Here is a 23659-nt window from a genome sequence, read left to right on the forward strand (position 1 = left end):
GAGCTCATTTAAGAGCGGAGGCCATTGTAGTGGATAGAAAGAGTGCAGCCTCCGAGTTCACCCAAGCCACTTTCACGCACACCATGCGCACAGCATCTCATTCACACAGGACCATTCTGTTGACTCGCGTCTTGCAGACTGAAGCCTGAGCCTCGTATCGATTCAGGACATCACCACCCTCACCCGGGAAGCGACATGTGACCTCGTGCTGCCCTTCGGTCCCTCAAAGAAACACACTGACCCGAACAACGGTTTGTGTTTCTGCACGAGGAGGTCCCAAAGGGCACAAAGAGGTACGACACACACACGCACGCCCGACACACACAAACACACACACACCAAAATAATTTCTTTAAGACTGATTGTTGAGCTTTTTATCCTTAAATACATTTCATCTGATCAGTGTTCAGTACCTCTTTAGGAACATGTGCTGTAAGAAAATTGCAAAATGATTGAGTGAGACTAAAATTCTTGTCAGAAACATGGGAGTGCGTTCGACAATCATCCACTTCATGACTGATCTCAAATGTCTTTTCTTCTCGAATGGAACTATTCTTAATTTTACCTCGGCAGCTAAAACAACCTGGTGTCGCCGCTTCAGCGGCCGAGTTTCGCCGTGTTAAAATTCCACAATTACGTCAGTGCTTGACTACATGTCAGTTAAAAACATTCCCTTTATGAACAATACCTACATACTTGAATACGCAGCATAACGCGAGCCGCTTGTCTCTTTTCCACTCATACCGCAAAGGTAGAAAAAGTAGTTTGCCGACTCCGTCGCTCGCTGAATGAGGAGTTTAGATTCGGATGCACCATGACTGTGTTCTCAAAGTGAGATTAAAAATGTGCCGCGACGTGCCAGAAAACCTCCATCCGTTTAACATTACGCCTCGAGGTCTGAGTCGGCTGCTCCACTTTTTTTGGTTTGCCAAAGTCTGGTTTAGTTGTGGCCATCTGCTTAAGGTGAGGACTGCTGATGGAATTACAAGAAGGAAAAAAAAAAAAAAACAGAAAACAAAAAAAACTAAAGGACAAAAAAAAACAAAAAAGGTTTCGAAGAGCTGCGTGAATTCGCGCTCCACGTGAGTTAAAGGTCGGGGAAGCGGCTGGGATCTTCTTTATAGTCATTGGGAATGGTGAAAATGGACTCATCGAACTCGTCGTAGCGAAACTCCTGAAATGTGACGGTGGCTGTGATTGTAGGAAAGACAGGGATGTCTGCGGAGAAATGAGGAAAATGACATTATAGATCGCTTTGCTTTCAAAAAACACTTTGTCGGCGTGCTTCTTTTGGACGACTTAAGCATGCTCACCGAGTTTGACCGGAAAGCCTGGCGGGAGCTTCATCTGTACAAACTCCCTGAGTTTATTAAAGTGCTTGAAGGGTGCAATCACCTCCAAAACATTCAACAACCTGAAAAAAAAAAAACACACGCACGCACGTACGTACGTATGCACACAATGAGACGAGCTGAGACTGAAGCCGAGCACAAACGATATCACGTCAACCACAGGACAACTCTGTATTTTAAAACACACTTTACTCCTCGGCCCTCCATCAGGAGAGGATTCCGTGTTGTTGAGTTATAAAATAAACAGAATATCCGTTAAACACAAATTCAAAGTTCGCAAGATCTCAAATAAAATCATTTTCACCCCTTCGTAATTTTTTGTGCCGTGGTTACATTCTACAGTGTGGGTGTGAAGGGAAGACGTGGTGCGCGACTCACGATTCAATGCCCAGAGGGAAGTCCTGACTCATGGCTATCGTGGCTTTAAAGTTTTTCTTGCTCTCTTTGCAGACCAGCTCGCGTCCCAGGTGAGGAGCTCTGACGGGAGGGAGACGACAAGCCGTCAGATTGTAATCATCAACAAATGTAATGCATCAACAAAAGCAACAGTTCCATCTAAGCCACTACATGCACATTCAATACGATTGCAGACAACAGAGAAAACTATAATTCCAAAAAAAACCCAACTTAATTGCGGTAATAATGACAAATAAGCTTTGTGTTTGGACACCTACTTTCCATTGTCAGCTGTGATGTATTCTTCCCAGGAAATAGTGTTTGGTGACGGAGGGGTGAGGGACGGCCTCCTCGCCGGCTACAGAGGGCAGAGAAAAGAACAGCTGTAAAACCAACAGGCTGAATTCAATAGCAGGAGAGCTCCAGGCTGAGGTGGGATGACGCACGTGTGGGAAAACCAACCGACCGAGGGTCTGAAGTGACACTGAGGGAGCACGAAACATAGTGAGGGGTCATTCAGTTCAGGGGAAGACACGTGTTTACTGGGACTCGGAGAGGACTTTGACTCGGTTCTTGAGTCTGGGTCCAGTGCTGCTTTTCACTCTGCAGCATATAGTTAGTCCCAGCAAACCATGAAATTCACATTACAGGCCACTAGGGGGCTCTAGTTACCGCCAAACCCACCACTCAACCGCTGAGCTTTGTACGTTCACAGCCTTGATAAAGAGTTTGTGAAAGCAAGAAATCTGAAAAATCTGCAAATATCAGAAAAGCAGCGGTGAACTGTTTGACCTTTACATTTATAAAGTTGAACGTTTGCTTTGTGGAGTGACGCGTTTGTATGTTGTTTCCTCACACAAGACAGACAGATTTCTTTTCAATCCAAACTGGTCAACACTTCCAGCGCAAATAAACTTCCTGCACCCGTGATTCATCAGCGGCAGTTTAATTCAGTCCGACGTCAATGCAATTAGTGGGTAAGTGAACCTGATCTGTATTTGATTGGACTGGGGTGACCTCGGTCCTCATTGTCCCACAGCGGACCTTCTCCCGAAAGCAAACGCAGTTCTACCCACGTTCCAGTCGAAAAATAAATACGGGATCCGGAGCGGCCGACCTCTCCTTTGTGAGCGGCGGCTCAACAAGGCAACTAGGGCAGAATAATGCGGCAAAAATGTTGTGGAGACGCCTCAGTGTGCCAAGAGTCAGTCAGTCAGGTGTTTGCAGTGCGTGTGAAAGCCCCAGACGAGACCTCGTCAGTTTTTCTTCGTTCCCACCGAAAGCTGCAGTCGCTGCTGCTGCTGCTGCTGCTGCTGCTGCTGGGGGTGTTTTTAGCATCTGCACATTGTGAAGCGTCGCTTCTCTCGCACTGTGTGTGTGTGTGTGTGTGTGTGTGTGTGTGTGTGTGTGTGTGTGTGTCCCGCCGTGGTGTTGTTGTGACGAGGACAGAGTACACTGATGGGCTGGTATGCCGCTGTCGGCCCCCCTCCATCATTCCACGGCATCAGAGGTTTTAGCCCTCATCCATGTGATCAGAGAGGTCAAGCCCTGTCTGAAGCCACCCGCCTGCACACCCACCCACTCCCACCGCCGCTCCATCGCTGGGGTAAACACGGTTATGTCACGGCAGCTGCACATTTTGCAGCATTCACACACTTGTGAGTCATTTTTTTCACCCCCCCACCCCCAGTGGGACGGAGGAAGAGGTCGCTTCCCAGGGACTTGGTTTAGAGACGCTCCCATCAGGCTTTATGGGGGTCAATAACTGATTGTGGTAACGGAAACAGGGATAATAAATAATAATCGAGCGAGAGTTATCAGTTATCAGTATGACCCACTGATACAAGCCGGCGTATTATTGACCGCACGTTTATTTATCAAATACTGACCTATGAGCAGCAATTAGCAGTTATTAACGGACGTCGCAGTGCAATACTACTGCCGCGCCCAGCAGCAAAAGTCCTCAAGGGCGCCTCCATAATCAGCCTGCACCAGTTTGATGTGAAGGCAGCCAAACCCAGTGACAAAATGACTGCTGGGGCCCCATCACCTGCCTTTGTTTGACACCAGCAGCTGATTGTGAATCGCCGATCGTCACGTGGCAATGATCAAGCGATCAGGGCGTCCCCCAAACTCAACGTCCCGCTTACTGCCACTTTAGGCGTACCACACACCACACAACCCCCCCCCCCCTTGCCCCCGACCCCATGTTCCCAAAGGGCACCAAAGCACAAAAGAGGATGCGGCGGCGGTGACGAGACAAACCCCCACGGCCGAGACAAACAAACAAAAAAAACACGGTTGTGTAGGTTGTGTCGTATTGAGCACTGTGCGTGTATTGTCTTTACTGTGTGCCTGGCTTTATGTTCAGTCTTTAGACAAGGGCTTACTAAGCAAAGTCTAGAACAGGGGTGGGCTAACTTTTTGACCGGTGGGGCCACAATGGGTTCTAAAATTTGACACATGGGGGTCGGAGCAGCAGCAGGTGGATGGCGGCTTTAGGTGAACCCACCTCATTGGAGGAAAAAAATATCACGGGGTATGTAGAGAAAGTGCTATGATGTCAATTGAAAATGAACATGAGCAAAGTTACAAAACAAAAATCAGTGTCTTAGAAGCCTTGTGGTATTTAGCTCTTCACTGAACCGACTGTTAAAACACTGGAAAAAAAAATTGATGAAATACATTTATTTTATGACTTACTTCTGATTACTATCATTTTTTCAAATCTGGAGGGGACGAATTAATAAGCTTAACGGGCCGCATATCGGCCCCCCGGACCGCAGTTTGCCCGTGCCTGGTCTAGAACATACTGCCGCGGGAGCGTCATCTTTGCGGCTACGCTGCGCGGTTGCGGCTCTTTACCACTAGGTGGCGGTGCTTGGACCAAAAAAAAAAAAAAAAAAAAAACAACAACCCGTGCAGCGTGAACGTGTAAGCAGGCGACAGTGGGGGAGGAGCAGGAGGGGTCGCTGGGGGGCGACTCTGGATCCCGTTTCAGGGCGGAAACACATAAAACATCAAAGGAGCGACAGCGAGGGAGTGTTGGCGGATGGGGGAGGGGAGGAGGGGGGGGGGGGGTGTTCACACAGGAATGTTTTTTTTTCCGATGGAGCATGCAGTCTGGCAGGAGCTCCATGCTGCTTCCGCAGCTAACAGGAAGTGAGGGCTTTGTTTTGTTTTGTTTTGTTTTGTTTTGTTTTGCTGTGAGACACGTGTCCTACCCCGAGATTCCAGCGGGACAGGACGGTTTCTGGACCGGCCGGGTGGTTCCGCTGCGGGACCAAGTAAACAGGATGTTTTATTGACCGTGGTGCTTTCGCGCAGAGTGACGACTCACATGCGTGTTTGTGTCTTTTTCTCGCTCCTCTGCAACACTGGCCAGTTCAGTCCGGCTGTCCAACCTCACTGATGCTCTCTTTCTTTTTTTTCTTTTTTTGCAGCTGTGCGTGACGTCACAAACCTTGCTGCAAGAATGTTTTGCACACAGCAGCAGTCTGTGCCTCTGGCGATGCAGAGGTGCCCTGAAAGAGCCCAGCCAACGAGAATGGGGGGGGGGGGGGGGGACAAAACCCGGATGATCGGCGTGTCCTGCGTGGCTTATTTGGAAAGGCCTAATTTGCCACATCCAACTCATATTTATGCGACAGGCCGGCTGTTACAAGGTCACCCAGAAAACATTGAAGAAATTAAAAAAAAAAAAAAAAAAACTACAGTAAAAATTGGATTCAGGTCAATCCAGGTGTCTACTTCTTGCCTGATAATGATCTCACCCTGTCGTCACCCCAAGGAGACAATTCTGGCTCTGACAGTTTCACTCCACCCCACCCCCACCCCCTTCTCTCCCACTGTCCCACGCACGGCTCACCTCAAAGTTCTGCTCGATGAGATTCCCCCCTTTGCTCAGGCTCTCCATGATGGCTTTGTTCCTCAGGATGTCCTCCTCGCTCAGGTGCTCCCGCCTCTTCCTGGACTCCAGCACCAGGCCGTTGACAGAGTAGAAGTCTGCCAGGAAGTTCCCCACGCGCTCCTGGAGGGAGAGCCCAGACGTCAGTGACTCGGGGATGTCGTTCTTTAATATTTGTAATAGGAGCGTATTTTGATATTTATTGCTTTCTTCCATTGCCAGCGGCCACTGCGTAGCGGCCAGGGGGGAGTCGGCACCCACAGTTGTGTTTGCATGCGCGTATTATTTGTGTATGTATCTGCAAACTGCTGAACTGAATGCACCCTTTAATCATTATCAATTCACACGGCAACAATCACATTTCAATAACAGCCTTCACCCCCATTAAATGTCACTATTTTTTATCTACTGCCCTCATCCTGCACCCCTCCCCTGTGGTTGACCACTCATTCTTCAATCTGCTATTTTGCCTTTCCTCCCTCGGGTGGGTGGTGGTGTCGCCGTCACAAACACGCAATCAAGCAACACACAACACAGAACACAGAAGACGGCAATGCTGTTCAGTGTGAAACACCAAAAGGCTGTCAAACAATGAAGTGTTAAGAACTGCAAGGAAAAGAAAAAAAAAAAAAACCCCTAAGTGAAAGGTGTTCACTTTGCAGTTTCAGGCTATGTATAGTGCATTCCAGGAGGCCTCTGCAGGACGACATTCAATCTGTGAGCACCTGTCGCACAGAGGTCACTTGAGATGCTATACGGATGACCATCTAAAACCTTCCACATGCTGAAATTCCACCGGCAGGTGAAATGTTGTGACCCCAACCTGGCACCGACCGTTTTGTCTTCTCTGAACAGCCATCCCGTCTGCGCCCTGGAGAAGGTGATGGACTTGGTGGAGAGCGTTGCCGAGTAAACGTCGCTACTCATCAGAATGTCCACCTCCTCCTCAGTCTCCATCTCCGACTCCTGGGTGTGAAAGCACACTTGGTGAGTGGCCGCTTGCTTGACGTGGTCGAGCTGACAATGGCGTTTGTTAAAACTGGCTGCACTTTAAAACCACTGATCCAACTCCCTGAAGAGCAAAACCACTGCAAACTATTTTGCTCCATGCGCATGAACCTTTCTTAAACCCTGGTTTAATTTTGAATTGAATTTCTACATTTGTAGGATTTAAATAAAAAATAAATATTGATAATTTACATAAAATTCTTCACGCAAAATTCAACATTTGTTGGTTCAACCTTTCTTGCCACTTGCACTCTGGTACTCTTGTTGGCCTAAAGTGCTACTAACAACTTTTTCTGAATTTCCACATTTGAAAACCTGTATTTGAGACAACCAAATGGCTGCAGGGTGTGTTTGTACATGTCGGACTGCAGGAAAACCACAGTGTCGACAGACCAAGTATTGTTTAGTGAGAATAAACAATAGCAGCTCCTCCAGCTGGTGGAGAGAAGCGGCTGGCAGTAAACCTGACTGTCATGATTAGCAGGAATGAATAAAAGGTAAACAGACTCAGGACGCAACCCTGAAATGTGCGACGCTTGCAACCAGAGACGCCACTTGCACTCGGTCGGCGTTGCTCTCACACACCTCGTGGTGTATCCGCTGGTACACCTTCTGCTCATTGTCCAGCACGACAAAGGACTCGGAGGGGATGGCGTTGCCGTTGAAGATGAAGCTGAGGTCGCCGCGCTGGCACTTCATGTCCGTGAAGTCGATCAGCGTGGTGTCCAATCTGTAAACACAGGAGGACGGTTTTAGCCGGGTGGGCAGGACGAGGACACGGCCAGCGGGAAGACGACACAGATCCTAGAAACCTTAGAGTTTGTGAAATTTATAAGGAAGCCCGACTGACAGCACATGTCATACTCAGGGCACTGTACACAGTAGGCTTCCTTAAATACTGGGCTTCCTTAGAAAATGGCTGCGCAAGATTGCAGCTAACTAGGAGCAAGACCCTGATTGCTCTATGTATGTTCTTTAATATATGAGAACTTAGTCTAAGGGTAGGGAAACCATATTACTTTCATTCTACTGCGAGTATATACTTTTCATAACATGTTTATGGGCAGTATGTTGAGCTTTTACCAATATAAAATCATAAATTAAGCCTCATTTCACACAATTTAATGTGACTAATCTTAATGCATTCCCAGGCAAAAAGAGTCAGACATGTAAGTGGGGTCTGTGTCACACATCCAGGGGCTGAAGCTTCAGAGACAAAGCTGATGGTAATTATCGCTATGGGAGACCAACTGTGTGGACAAGAATTCTTTTTTCTCCCACTGTCAAAGTGAGTAGCTCGGAATGGGATGTGAAGAACTGCTGCTACTGCTGCTGCTGCTGCTGCTGCTGCTGCTGCTGCTGCAGCTGAAGACCGGGCACAAAGCACAAGGTTGCGTGACTGGTCCGGCACACTGTGGCACCAGAATGTAAATGAGCCAGCGCGGCGGCAGCGGCGGCTTGTTCCTTCCATTCCCTGACAGTTTCACTGTGCAACATCGGGGTAATAGGACGGCATTCCGAATGCTGAATGAGGCGGCCCAGAGGTGTTGGAGGAAGCGGTGACAGGCTCCACATCACAGGGAGCTCAGTCAGGGACGGTACGCAAAAAAAAAAAAAAAAAGGGGTTCACACTCGGGATAATTTTAGCGTAGATGAGATCACACCACCGAAATAGAAAAGATGTGTTTGCATAGGAAGAAACCAGAGCCATCTAGTTTGTTCAGCACATAGCAAAGTGTCACAACTGAAATAAATCTGAGGATGTTGTGAGATGAATTACTTGGGCCCAACAAAAAAAAAAACGTAAGCTAATCTATTCAATTGCGTGCACAGGCAAACAGGACAGGATCTTTATAATTCATGATAGGCATTTGAAAACCACATCAAAGAAATCACAAAGCAGTTTAACGAGTATTTATCCTGAATGCATGGTTAGAACTATTTACTTTCCAATCATCCTGTGGATGATCAAACTACGAAAAAGGATTAGGGACAGAATAAAGAAAAAATATTATTATTTTGACTTACTTCACGTTGACATTAATTGCAAAATTTTGATTTGATTCACAAAATCTCGTGTTTTGTTTGTTTTTTTACGTCAACTTTGTTCTCGAAATTTGAAGAAGAAAAAAAAAAAATCGATCTTAAATTTTTTTCGCCTCTTGTTGCCCTAATCCTCTTCCGAATCAAACCCAGGTTACTCCAATGGGGAACATGTCTTCGCTATATGCTTGGCAATGAGTTAAAGGCATCACACACACACACACACACACACACACACACACACACACACACACACACACACACACACACACACACACACACACACACACACACACACACACACACACACACACACACAGTTCTGTAGCTCCTTCTGTGAGGCTTCAGTTCCGATTAAAAAAAAAACCCAGAGGTGAACGTGTGCACAGGCAGACGGGCACAGCCGCTCTGCTTGCTCACGCTGCCAGGCGCTGATTTCACACCCCAGTTAATCGAGCCAGGTGGAGGGGGAGACGGTGGGAGGTGGAGGGAAAGGTAAGATAGTCGCATGTGCCACGTCACAACTTTATCGTTGAGGAAACGTGAGGCAAAGCCTCAACAATAAAAGCAGTTTCCCCACATGAGCCTGCATTTCAGTTGGTTGCTGTTAACACCACTGAGGAAAAAAAGTTTTCGGGACACCCTCAAAGTTTTTACTCAATCTTAATGATTTCATTAAAATATTCTCTATTGAATTTGCCAGGGAGTTTCAAAGGGTTCGGTTGCATCAGAGAAATACAAACAAATGGAAATCCATTGTTTATTATTGTTAATGAGAGAAAATAAGAAAATTTGAAAACTTTTACTCTCGTAGTATGGATGTGTTGCAAGGGACGTCATCATCAGTGCACGTGCAGCGTGTGTGTAAATGTTGGTGAGTGCACTAAAATAAACTGCACTTTGAGACTTTACACCAGTTTCTGGCGCAATACAGTACATAAAAAAAAGTGCATTAGGTGTCTGAAAACTTTTTTTTTCCACCGCTGTGCATTAGGTGGCGTTCTTGCAGCGCAGCCACTGTTAAACTGCCTTTGTCCTCACACACAAAGAGGTCCAGCACTCGCCTGATGTTGAGTCCCTGCTTGAAGATCTTACACGCGTCTGAAGGCAGGATTCTGGAGAGCAAAGGCACTGTGTGAGAAGGTACGAGAAGAGACCTAAAATTAGAAAAGCTCACGTGATGATAATGAACAGAGAGCCCTGAGCGGCGTACACATCTGTAGACGTACAGTTTAATGTTTCCCAAAGGCCCGAGCAACCTGCGCGCAAACTCAAGAGCGATTCTATATACTGTGTCGAGAGGTGTGAACCCCCTGAACCCTGCACACTTCAGGACACACATTTAGCCCTCGGGTAGATTCCCAACGTGACCATCCATCAGCGTTTCCTTTGAAATGCCATTTAACACCGTGGCAGTTTGCACATACACACTGATGCGGAAGCTTTGCATTACTCCTCCTGCTACTCCTGTGGACGCGTTAGGTAAGCTTGTCAATATTTTACAGCGCGAGCGCGCTGAATTTATTTCACTGCTCCCACCAGTGACTGGAGACGTGCTAGCAGTCCAGCGCTAACAAACATACAAACCTTTATTCTGTACCATTTAGAAAAGGTGCAGCTCAACTCACCCCAGCTTTGGAAATCCCAGTGAAGCTCCAGGTAAAAGTCTCCCAGCTGTAAAGACGCAAAAAGAAAGACGTTAGGGAGAAGAACGGAGGGAAATTAAGCATTTATGAATGCAACAAATTCAAGGAATGGCACTCGGCTGACGCAAGTGAACCGCGACCAGCTTACTATCATGAACCCTCAACCTCAACGGCCACCGGTGGAACGGTTGTCATAACCCCCTGCCAGCCAAGGCTGGCATTTGATGATGATGTCAAACCGGTGGGAGGGATTGGCTGCGTCTCGGGGACGGTGACGCAGGGAAAGAACTCATTTCCGGAGGCGTCGCGGCCTCGTTGTGAAGCAGAACCTGCCGGCGCGTCACCCGACTGAGAGTCGGGGGGGGGGAAACTGTCTTCATGCAGGCTCAGAGACGAGGAATGTATAAACTCTGTGAATTAGAATGAGTGACGCGCCTTGCGTGTTGCGTGTACGCGACCGGAAATGAAGGCAGACGTAAAGCAGGTATCATCTGGACACGGGTCCAGCTGCAGCTGCAGGGCGAGACTGGGTGAGGAGAGTTTACCTCCTTCAGGGCTTTGAGCAGCTTGGGCCTCTTGTCCTCCACGCTCTCCCTGGACTGTTGCTTCAGCTTCCTCAGCAGCGCAGTGACTGGAAGACACAGAGCAGCACGGGAGAGTCAGAGAGAGGCTCCAGTCCCGCTCCCTACGCCTTGAACAATGCAAGCGGCAACTGACAGGCACAGGCAGACACAGTGGCAACATTTAGCCCCCTGTTTACAGTCTCCCACCAAAGTGTTGGGTTTTTGTTTGTTTTTTTAGTTTCCTGCTACACCCGAAGCTTTGCCGCCTCAGCTGTGGGCCACTACCAGGGAGAACTGTTAAGACAGGTATACGTACCCTTGGTGACGTCACAAGGGGCTGATTTTGCGCTGAGGCCCATATATTCTGATGGTAAATAAGAGCGGGCCTCTCTCACTTCTGAGAAGCTGACTGTCAGGCTGCAGTCACTTTGTTGTTAGAAAATACATTTAGGAAAATATCCGACATTGAAAACAGAGCTGAGACGTGGCGCTCTCGTGCTGGCAGACCTCCACCGAGCAGCAAAGCCAGATTCCACTCCATCACTCCGAGTTGGCAGCAGAAAGAAAGACTAGCCAACGTTCCTAACGTTTGGAAGGCTGCTCGGTGCCATAAGGAGCAGCAGGCTGATGAGTTCTGCCGTGCGAATACTGATGTACTTTTTATCCAGTGTGGATCTCACAGAATCCACACCCCGCTGAGAAAAATCAACACGTCTGGGCCGTCGGTGGAACTACCAGCAGAGCGAGTGAGACTGGCCGCCTACTGCTCGCGCCGCAGGAAGACGGAAGGAGGAAGGAGGCCTCCTCCAGCTCTGCTTACTATCATGAACCCTCAACCTCACCGCCCACCGGTGGAACGGTTGTCATAACCCCCCCCCCCCTCGACTGGACCTGGACGGCCACAGAAGGGCGCTGGCACCTGAGCAGCACACATCTCTCCTTTTAAAAGACAGAGTTCTGCACAGTCCATCCACCAGGGGACCAGATCGGACGCTTCCCCCCCCCCCCCCCGAAGAAACATGCCTCGCAGGCGCGAGACTGCGCGCTGATGAGCATTGTTATTAACCGACTTAATGACCTGGAAAGCCGGAAAAACTGTGAGGGGACCGTTTTAAATAGGTCAAATCAACAGGTATTCACATTTCCTGGCTGCAAGACATTTTTGTTTGTGTGTTTATTTCATGGACGCAAAGGAAAAGAGCCACACACCCTGTTGGAGCTCTTTGTAGTTTTTTAATACTCAATTATTATTATGGGTCTGATACTAAGAGGGTCTGATACTTATCTACTGCAGTGGGTTTTTTTTTTTTTTTTTTTTTAAACCTTTTGTGGGTCACAGCACATTTATTACATTGAAAAAGTCCCATGGTACACCATCAACCAACAATATTATTAAATGATGCGAAATAATAATGACAATTTAGTCTCTTAATGTATCTGTACTCACTCAGTGTGAAACCTGGGCCTGTTTATTAGAGGTAGAATGTTATATGTTTTTCGGACTAATTAAGTGAACTTGGATATTTTTTCAGGGCATACCTGACATTATCTCACGGTGCACTAGTGTGTCGCCGCGGCACAGTGGTTAAAAAAAAATAAAAGCCACTGGTCTACTACTGCTCCTCTGGAAAAGGACGGTGTCATAATTAAAGGAAAGGCAGGCAGGCAGGCAGGCAGGCAGGCGCACGCACGCACACGCCTCAAACATGACAACACGCAGCCCACTTGGCACAGGCACAAGGACAGGATGAAGGTGTCTTTGTGGCGCGGCCGCTTAATGAGTGGAGACAGGCTGTGGATGGCGCGTCTCCCGATCCTCGTCTCCTCTCAGCAGGAAGAAAAAAGAAAAAAACAGAAAAAGGAAAAAAAAAAAAAAAAAAAAAAAAGGGCCCAATCGGACCATCTGCCTGCAGGGCCACCCAGCTCGTGCAGGCCTGCCGAAAGCAAGCCTCCGCGCTGCTGCTAATTCGCCCACACAGACGCAGATTAAGACCCTTTCCTGACATTAATTAGGAGAGTGAGCTCGGTGACTTCTCCCACCGGTGGCCGTAATGGGAAGCGACAGGTTTCTGCGGATACGTTTGCGTCCAGCCAGAAGTTTTCGCAGCCGGAATTCGTGCGGCTGGCAGCCGTCCCGAAAATGTGGGAGAAGTCAATGAAAATCTTGATGAGTGTATGGTGCAACAGAGGCAGAGAGCTCAAATCTCATCACGGTTCAATATATTAACTTATTGCGGCGCCATCTGTCAGTATCGAGACCGCCGATGGCCAAACCATCTCGAGACAAATGATGCAGCGTGCAGAGCGACTGGTGTGTACTCAGACATGGCAAGCTGCTTTCAGACAGGATACAAATGAGGAAAGAGACCAGTGGTTAAACTTCGGTGAAGTCAATGGCATCAACGGGGAAAATGCGAGTGCACAAAAAAATATATATATATTTATCGAGTGGTTTTGTTGAGGTCATTGTCAGTTTCACCAAATGTCTTCTCAGCACCATTTGATGCTGAGAAGAAGAAAGGCACAACAATGCAGGAACCCTGCAGGCCGCCCTCTTCTTGACTGCAAAGTGACCCTGGCAGCCTTTCAGCCGGTTCCACACACCGACATTTATAGCCACACGAGTTAAAAGCTATGGAGGACTGAAATAACGCACTGAGAAAAAAAAAAAAATATGGAGAAAAAATACAAGTACAACATTTACTTCAGAGCCTCTTTGATTTAAAGGCCAGGTCTTAAAAGTCAACAAAATCTATTGTGAAATACAAATATTTCTCTGGGTTTTTTTTTACCGACGAAGATATGCAACCCGCACATGTTGACCGACATTCCAGGACACTTGTCCTGTGGGGGGAAAAAAGAAAAAAGAAAGTCCGACAAAGCCAGGTTTCCACTTCCCTCGCAGGCTGATGATGACTCAGCTCAACCTCTGTGCAGAGCTCTGCGAGCCTAAAGCCCGGCATGAGCTCAGCGTTTGCGCTGATGAATGTGAAGAGCGAAGGAGCGGTCGCACGTCGCACGTCGCCCCACCACCACCACCACCACCATCACGGCAAGGTTGACAATGGTGCGAGCAAGGACAAGGCCGACTGGGGCCGTTCTGCCGCGTGCGCACTCAGCCGTTTGCCGCCAACGCTGCAATAAAAATCACCACCTGTGCTTTGTCAATAAGAGCCGACCTGCAGCGCCGGTTTAGGCTCTGACCAATCAGCAGGCCCGGTGCGGTCGTAATTAATTGGAGTGACAGTGCAATCTCTTCCATAAAAAGTTTTACGACAAACTGTAAAGATGAACTTCTGAAAAAGGGGCAGAAGTTTTACGGGCTGAAGCAGGAGAAACGACCGACGTTGGTCTGAACCCGCTCCTCCGAGACGCTCCTAAAATGCGACATGATCATGAGGGCGCGAGGAACACGCAATGGCTTTTATTGCACTGCTTTTTATTGGCGGCATTCAAGTCGGCCGGAGCTTCTCCATATCCATATGGACCAAACAGAACTGCTGTGTCACCCAGCAGCGAGAGACGCCGCGGGCCCGCCGACGGTACAGAGCGGAGCTGATGCAGAGTTCATTAGAGGCTTTAGCCGATTCAGACACTTGTAAACAAGGTAAGGTAAGTGGCATTAGAGGGTTATTAAGAGGGTTGCAGTCAATGGAGAGACAACTAAAGCCGCTTCCTCGTCTGATTACCAAGCGGCTGCGCCAAGAGGCTGCGCTCACCTCCTTCATTCACCTAAAACGACACTTGACGAGATGGTCACGATCGTTAAACTTCATTTGAAACGTCGACCGCATCCATCACCATCATCAGCCATGGTGCGCTCAGCGTGGTCCCAGCTGGCCTCACAGGAGGTCTGCAGCCTGACGGAAGACCACAAGACACTTCTGATCTCGATGGACTTTTCAGCAGCTCAAAATATGAGCGGAACAATCAGCGTGCTTTAGTGCAGTGCAAGAGTGGAGAGCTATAGGAAGGGCTGAGTGTGTGGTAGAGGGGGGGGAAAAAAGGCTATCAGTAGGAAGCACAGCACTGTTATCTACTGGCGGAACAGACAGAATCTGACTGGGCTGTTTTTAAAAAGGAAAAAAAAAACAGTTCCTCAAATCACCCTCCAAGTTTGTTTTGTTTCACTATTGAAGGGCTCTTTTCTATTTTCAATCAGTTCATATTGAGTGTTAGCCAACAATTCAGCCTGACTGTAGTTTCGCAGCAATGCAGCATTTTTGTATTTCATATGTCAGAGCTCAGGAAGACGCGGGTATTGAAGATGGATGGATGGAGGTTGCTTGTTTTGGGCTTGTTTTTTTTGTTTTTTTCCGCTGTTGCCTTGAGCTCCTACATACGGAACAAACTGCATTCCATTATGAACAGCGGATCAGCTGTTTGGAGACTACACAGGAAATGAGAGAAATCAAACATAATAAATGTGTGTGACTGTGCGAGCCCGTGATCAACAGTAAGTTGTGTTGGTAAAAGTATATTTTAGAACCAGAGAGGCTTCAGAGGCTGAAGGGACGAGCCTGTGAAGGGAGAAACTTGTGATGAATTGGCTTTTCATTGCGACACAAAACACAGAGAGTCTTGAGGAATGTTCCTTGGTGCTCGGGGACAAAGGAGACGAGCTGGCGGCGTGGCCGCGCTCGGGAGGCAGCGGCGTGGAAGAATGCGCAAGAGCAAACAGTTGGTTTGCATCTGTGGATCGCAACTTCATCTCCATTTCCACACGAAAAAGCCCAAACCAAAGCCCTGCTCACACACAGGACACTGACAGCATAAGTTCAGGAAAACAAATTTTAACTCCTCTTATGACATATGACAAATAAATCTAGGAATCTTGAATCTTATTTCCACTGGCGTCTGTCTGTGTGTGTGTGTGTGTGTGTGTGTGTGTGTGTGTGTGTGTGTGTGTGTGTGTGTGTGTGTGTGTTGCCCGGTAGCCAGTCTGAGACGCTTACTCATCTGTCGGTCTCCGTAGCTAATGGCCTCGGCGAGGGGGCTCCATCCCTGAGCGTTCTTCACCTTCACCGGTGCATTGTGGGCCAGCAGCAAGTGAGCACATTCTGCAAACACACAGACACACACGGTCAGATTGGTGATGGAATTACGACAACGACAAGCAACAAAGAGCGAAGATAATAAGAGTGCAGCTAGGAAGTACACAGAGTGCGAGCAGTGCACGCTGTCGCATGAACAAACCTGAACGGCGAGGCAAGTTGGGCAGCTTTGATCAAGGTGAATTCTCACAGACAAAAATTGTAGACTGACCAGGAGTGGGGCCGACCGTTTCGACGGTGCACTTAGCTAAACTTGGCAAAAAAAATATAATCACAACGCATAATCATATTTAGAATAACTGGCAACGACATCCCAACATTACACGAGCACTTGGCAGTCGGGTTGTCTGCTGAAACATTGGAGAAATTAAATCAGCACAAAAACGCCTCTCAATCTCTAAAATAAATAAAAGTTGTCTAATGCAACCGCTGTGAACTTGAACCTTGGCTTCATGCAAAGCAAACGCAAAATCGACTCGGAGAAATTGGTCGGCAAACATTTAAGCTGATCCACCGGTCACGCGAGTAATTTCACAGCCTTTGATAACTCGTGTGCTACTGACATGTTACTCCTGCGGAAGACAAAGCCGCTTTGAAGTCTTTGGACCCAGGACCTCGCGGCGCTAGCCTAAAACCATTTTTTTGCGCAGCGCTGACACTCACACGCTCAGCAACATCACACTGTCATATGACTAGAAAATTAGGCCTAGGTCATAAACATGGTTCATATGTATAGATAATATACTGCCATGAGTGCACTGCGAACAAAGCTCCTCCAATCTATTCGCAGCCTTGGTGCTGGGATGGAGCGGCTGAGTGGATGAGAGGCTCACACTGGGGAAGCACAGGCGGCCAAACTGCTCGTGGATGCGCCCTCTGACGTAAGCCTCATCTCCCTGCAGGCCAGTGACCCATATATCGACATGCTAAACCCAATGATTGTGTAATATTAATGACAGTGTTTAGCCAGACATGCATTACATAATCACAGAGAGAGGGAGAGAGGGAGAGAGGGAGAGAGAGCTGGGCCGCTGCAACAGACCTGCGATCCTCTGGCACACTCTGCTGCTCCAGGTACAAGGAGGTGCCCTTAAGTGGCCAACCGGTCCCTTAAAATACAGAATCGTCCCGTATTTTGACAATGAAATGGTGCGTCTCGTTTTGACTCGATATGGGTCAGGATTTTTCTCGGATTTCTGAGTCGTCTTGAACCCAAATTTATTATGGACGCAAACTCACCTTCATTTCCATAGAGTTTGCGCTCAAACTAGGTGCAGGCAATACCAATGGACAACCCATTCACAACGACTGTGTACTGGCTTGCACAGCTTGCGTAACATCCAGCTCATTTCTAATGTCTATTGGTCACAAAGCAGTTCAAACTGTATGTGAACCATAAACTTTTTTGAAATCCGATCTTAAAATTATGATTATTTACCGCCACTGGCCTGTGATGGTTATGGCCCCCGAGCACTGCAGAAGGCGTAATTTATTTTTTCTGAATGAAATTGGCAACACTAGGTGCCCTCCAGAACCCGGCAATACTTGAGTGTTTTTCACGTGCTTCTGTGAGAACGCACGACATAGAAAATCGTTTCAAGCACGTGCTTACAAGGGGATGAGTGATCTGAAGGGTGGAGCTGTCATAGTGGAGCGTCAACACTCTGACCAAATACACTTTCGCTCTGAGGCACCATTTCCTGCGATACCGCTGCTGGACTCTGCTTTTCAGATCGCGAAATGCGGCAAAAACCAAAGTGCGCGGTTAACCCGACTTCTTCCACTTGTGCAGCCCCCAAAATAGCTCACTTGTCGCTCTGCGCACTCCGGAAGTGACAAACTCTACGTCCATCTAGCTTCTTTTTTATTATTATTATTTATTTTTAAATCAATGAATAGCGAACGCACGCAAAAGATGGTGAAGACGACGCACACGGAAAAAAAAAAAAGAAAAAGTGCCCGCAGCAGAGCGATAACAACAGGAATATGTACGGCGGCAAATTCCACCGCTAGCTAGCATGCTAATGGCACTGCGTCTGCGAGTCACCGACATTGTGTTCGCGGAGCGTGCGAGTTGTGCATCCTTTGCCCAAGAGTTGTAAACTTTTTTTTTTTTTTTTTTACAATAGCAACACGCTCCTAAAAAAAGTAACGAGTCAATATAAAAACATTTAATTTCTTGCATTTACTACTTAAATGTGCAATTTTGGACACGCTAACAGTCAATAACAGGACACAAAGATGCTGTGACATGTCAGAGACGGTCATACAATATTTCATAGACGCACAATGTCTATGAACACGGGACGAGTCCTGGTGCACACAAAGCTCAAACTGAGAACGGACGAGGGCGGCGCAGAACAAAGACATTTGACTGCGAACGCGTTGCAAACTAACGCTTTGCTGGCCGCAGTAACTTCCGATAGAGCTTGTTGAGAGCGACTGCATGTCATTAAAACCTCCAACAGCACAGCGCTCTCTGATCACGGCTCAGAACTGGCTTTTGTCCCTCATTTCCCGAGAGAAGGAGGGGGAAAATGAAGGAAAAGCAAACTTGTAATTGGGTGCTTGGTCTAATTACTCCGGTTTTAAGATTGGTCCAAACGACTGGCCTTGTACTTAATGTATTCAGACAATCTGACAAAGCGTGAAAGTCAGGCTTGGTAGGAACACAACAAACTGCCAGTCTGGCAAGCCGTCACCAAGGACTCACACGGCTGCTCAGTTAAGATCTCAACTTATTTGCAGAATCTCGTCATTCTATCTCGAGAGCAAATATGTCAAGACGACTATTGCATCTCATCTGTATTGTGGCCTCTGTATCAGCTGCATTTGCCTCACAGTGCGGACCACAGCGTTTAAACTGACATCACCTTTGGACTATTTTACACAGGGCGTCGATTTTATATGGACAGCAAATATGTAACAAACTCCTAAACAGTAACTTTTACAAGGATCTCCTTTTGTCACTTCAGCGTAAAGTCGCCTTTCATCTTTGATTAAACAAATGAGCGATATAATGAAAAACATCTTTTGGTATATCATAAATACACTCTGTATTGATTTGAACACTATGCACTGTTGTCAGTGTATGTGTGACAGGGACAGTGTATAAAAAGCATCTGCAGGCAGTCACATGTTAAGGGCCAACAACAGTGGGACCAAGCAGCTCTCCTTTAATCACTTCTCCCATGAGGGTCGTTAATATCAGAAGGGAACGTCTCGCATCAAAGTAATTGCATTGTTGGGGCGGTGTTCTCTGTCTGGTTCTTGTGCACATACATTCATTTCCCCAGGCAAGTGTACTTGGGCACAGAAAAAAAGATCCCCTTTCACACTCTCTCTCACACACACACACACACACACACACACACACACACACACACACACACACACACACACACACACACACACACACACACACACACACACACACACACACACACACACACACACACACACACACACACACACCCCTGTCCATCCTGCCAGAGCAACCACACCCAAACTATGATCTAATGCCGAAGGCCTGTAGCCTGTCTGGCCTGAGCATCCCTGGAGGACAGGCTAGCAGTGCAGGGGGAAAGTCGGGCGGCACTCATTAGCAAAAAATAAATAAATAAATAAAATCAATTCTGCAGTGTCCTGTCAGCCACTGTACTTCAGCACGCTGCCGTGTGGATTACTGACAGCGAGCAGCAGGGTCTTGGCTGCGGCCTCGTGAATTGAACTTGCAAATGCTGAACGCAGCGGGGACCAACGCTGCGGTGACACGGCGCAGCGCAAACAACAACGCGCGGCACGAGTCACCAGATACTTGCACAGCTCTCCGGGAGCATGCCGCATGCGAGTTGGTATTAATATTTCAATAGCATGTGCCGGTATCTCCTTGTGAAATTAAAATCGAAGAGTCTCCCCACAAAGGGGGCGGTGCATGAATGATTCATGTACGTGCTTTTAGTTCTGTCGATCCATTTCAGCCACAGGAAGGAAAAAAAAAAAATCATGCGAAGGCTGTCCGAAGCACCGACTTGAAGTCTATCATCAGACATCAAAATGAAAGTAAAGGGAGGCGCACTGGGCGAAATGTTGCAGGGGCCTGAAAATGAAATCTCTCATCTCAGCAAATTATGATCTCTGCCAGCTTGAACACATTAGTCTTTAAGCCAGCAGTGATACATAGGTTCATCAGAGCAAGAGGCTTTAGATAGAGAATATCCATCTAATCCCCACTGATAAAAATGTTCAGACATTCTCTTTGTGCCCATTAGCTTAAAGGAACAGAAGCTGTTTTCTCTCTTGTCCATTTCTTTCCTCCCTTCAAAATGCAGAGCCCATAAACACAACCGCCTCTTTCATGTGTGAGCATCTTGCCTACTGGGATGTGTTGGGTGATCTGTGACAAATGTAAGCTGGTGCTTAGCTCAGCTAGAGTACAATAAAGTAAAGCAAAAAAAAAAAAAAAAAAAAAACACACGCACAATAAAAAACACAACGTACTGTAGTTATGGATCCAGAGACACACAGAGACCGAAATAAACTGTGCGGACTCGCTGAGGTAAATATGACTCACCTTTGTGCCCCATCATGACAGCAAGATGCAGCGGCGTGTTTCCTGCAGAGAGCAAAAAAAACAGAATTTATCAGCCGCCCCTGATAATAAACAAAGGATCAGGGTCTGCGAGGGCACTGCGCTTTGTAAACAGCTGTGTTCAGGAAGATTGGAGCGTCGACTGCACGCTGGGAGGAAGAACGTGCTGAATTCCAAAAGACAATGGTACGATGTCGTTTGTATTGCTCCTCTTGTGTCAATGAATTTATAAGCTCATCTTTGATTCCACAAACCTCACCAAAATAGGCAACGCTTTAATATTAACGCAACATCGTCCACACACTGCCACCCTGGGAAGATTTATCAACCAATTCAACATTCTGTCATAAAACTGGGTGTAACTGGTAGAAGTTCCAAGGCTGTTGTGTCACAATATAAATGGGGGGTGGGGTGGGGGGAGGGATAAACGGGGTAAAGGGGTAAACGGCTGCGTGAGTCAGCCTATCGACCAACACTGACTGAACACAAGGCCACATTGCCCTCTTGCACACAGCCCATTCTGAAGAGTTGAAAATACACTTTGTTCAGTGGACAGCATTTCTTTCTGTTTAATAAATGCACAAATACTAAAAGGGTGAGGTAAAATAAAGTAAGAGAATGTGTGTGTTTAAATCCCCATAGTTGTATCATTGTAGTCTAAACGCTCGGGGGGGAAGCCAACTTTTAACTGGGAATTTTATTTTTAGCAGTGAATAAAATTCAACATCTTTTTCTTTGGGTTGATCAGAGCATTCAAACTACAGTATGTTAAAACACACACACACACACACACACACACACACACACACACACACACACACACACACACACACACACACACACACACACACACAGAAGGTTTAACAAACTTGCAAAATTATTGGACTAGACGATCTTCAGGTGAAGTTAGTCTGTGTTCAGTGAAACACACAAGAAATAAACAGCTTCAAGCTCCAATCGACCAGACGAGGGAGAATGCCCCCTCTGGCACCTGGCTGTTCTGCGACATGGCAGAGCTTTGATGTACAGACAAACCACATTCCGGTAACTTAGCACAAGCGCACGCCATTCTTATTGTCATTCCTCAGCATGTGATCTGGAGCGCAGCACTGTTTCCCTGAAATTAAGGTTGTAAAAGTGAAGAGACAGGGCCCAATAGCTGGTTTGAAGTCGGCTTGGAAATGCCTTGGTTTTACAGCTCGCAATACTTTCCATCACGGCTGCAGCATGAACAGGAAGACCAGGAAGACCATAACACAGCACTATTAATATTTAATTATTTACTATTTTAACTTAACATTCACGTTCACAAGGAATGTTCTAGATATAGGCTTGGGCAAACTATGGCCCGAGGGCCATATGCTGCCCATTAAGCTTTCCGATCCGGCCCTCCAAACTTGTCGAAATTATATGAATAGAAAGTGTTTTAAGAGGCATTTCAATAAAAAGCTAAATACTGTGGGTCTTCAAAGACATTTTGTTGTAACACTCGTGTTTACTTTCAATAGTCATTAAAGCACATGTGTTCTACATATCCTCTGATATATATATATATATATTTTTTTTTTTTTCCTTCAATAAGGTGGGGTCAACAAAATACTCCATCCATCAGATCCTGCTCTGGCCCCGCTGTCAAATCTTTAGAACCCATTGTGGCCCACCAGTCAAAAAGTTGGCCCACTCCTGTTCGAGATGTTGTTTTACCAATAAAAACAGATCGCGCTCAATGGAAATATTTGATGCCAACCGGGCCATTTCAACGACAGCACATTTTAGAGACCTGAACACATGAGTTTTACACATGAAAGACCATGAGAAGTCCCTGGCCCTTAGTAGAAGGTCCAGTGGAGATGTGTGATGACAGTGCTCCAGGCCTGGGTAAGGGAGGAGCCTCAACTTCAGGGTCTGCTGCTGCTGCCAACCAACTGATGGCCTATTAGCAAACTATTAACCTGTGCTGGATCTTCACATTAATCTTATCGTCAGCGTGAAAACCCCCCAATGAGAAGCGGCTGCTCGACTCACCGTGGACATCTTTCTGGGCGATATTTTGCGTCCGTATGAGCGAAGACAGGCGTCGGACGTCTCCCTTGAACACGCACTCGTGTACCGGAAAGTCCAGCCCGGTTCGGACGATGGGATTCCTGTTGTTGTCATCGATCACTTCCGCCGTCGTCGTCGTCGTCGTGCTCGTGGCCGTGGTCGTCGCGGGCGCGGTGTTGCTGTTGGCGTTCACCTGCGACTGCTGCTGCGTCGACGGGGACTTGATTAGCCTGTGGTTGCTGAAGATCTTACTCGCCCGGCTCTTGTTCGCCTTGGGGACCGCGAACGTCCCGGTAGCCGCCTCCTCGTCCGGCTCCAGTAAATCCTCGTCCTGTCTCGGCCGGTGGTCCTTCCGCAGGGAGCGTATCTTCTCTCCGGTCATTTTCTAGCGCGTTGACGGAAGCAGGGGAGAGGCTGCCGTCGCCGACGATGACCCTCCGGGCGAACTGAGGCGGTTCGCCAGTTGGAAGTCTTCACACCAACACCGTGAACTGCACAACATGAAAACACTTTGTCCGCTAGTCGCGCCGAAACGACTGTTTGTTTGTTTTGTTTTTTTCTACAACGAATGACTAGAAGCTCACCCCTGTGTAATTATAACAATGAGGAAAACACACCTTGCCGTGTCCCGTCGTCAAAAAAAAAGTGTCGTTTGTTGCCGTCCAGCGTAAGCGGCTCCACTTGACTCGTACGGTAGATTCAGTCGATGTCTTCCGCCCAGAGATATCGCGAGAGTTTGGCAGGGTTATTATCGGTCGCCCGATTTCCACAACGCACACGACGGAATCTATTTACTGTTTTTTTTTTTTTTTTTTTTTTTTTTTTTAATTAAATTAGTGCTTTTGAAGCCCCATAGTTTCCCAGCGAGCATATTAACGTCGTTTACTCATTACAAAAGATTGTTTTATTCAAAGTATGAAGCATTGGTTAACTGTAGCTCAAATTCCACCACACTGAAAAGAAGCACTTGTAATTGGTTACTTTTTGTTCGCGACTTTCTTTTCGATCAGTTTTGTCAACTTTATCAACTTTTATTGTAAGAATGTCTCTGACTTT

At 47.2% G+C, this 23659-nt stretch overlaps 1 protein-coding gene across 1 annotated transcript; it reads right to left on the bottom strand.

The window, feature by feature from the left end:
* Positions 1-359: 359 nt before the first annotated feature.
* On the bottom strand, positions 360-23358 carry LOC142897944 (ankyrin repeat domain-containing protein 13C). Its single transcript, XM_076040601.1, has 13 exons — positions 22586-23358; positions 20543-20584; positions 15871-15975; positions 10898-10983; positions 10335-10380; positions 9771-9837; positions 7249-7393; positions 6490-6621; positions 5617-5778; positions 2027-2106; positions 1731-1829; positions 1314-1414; positions 360-1218 (listed from the first exon to the last, which is right to left on the bottom strand). Exons 1-13 carry the CDS (start codon positions 22983-22985, stop codon positions 1088-1090), a joined length of 1596 nt encoding a protein of 531 aa, XP_075896716.1. The 5' UTR covers positions 22986-23358; the 3' UTR covers positions 360-1087.
* Positions 23359-23659: the final 301 nt, after the last annotated feature.

This window comes from Nelusetta ayraudi, unplaced genomic scaffold (assembly GCF_046127955.1).
Source record: "Nelusetta ayraudi isolate G7.1 ecotype Tasmania unplaced genomic scaffold, CSIRO-AGI_Nayr_v1 ptg000062l, whole genome shotgun sequence".
In the NCBI taxonomy this organism is placed as follows: domain Eukaryota; kingdom Metazoa; phylum Chordata; class Actinopteri; order Tetraodontiformes; family Monacanthidae; genus Nelusetta; species Nelusetta ayraudi.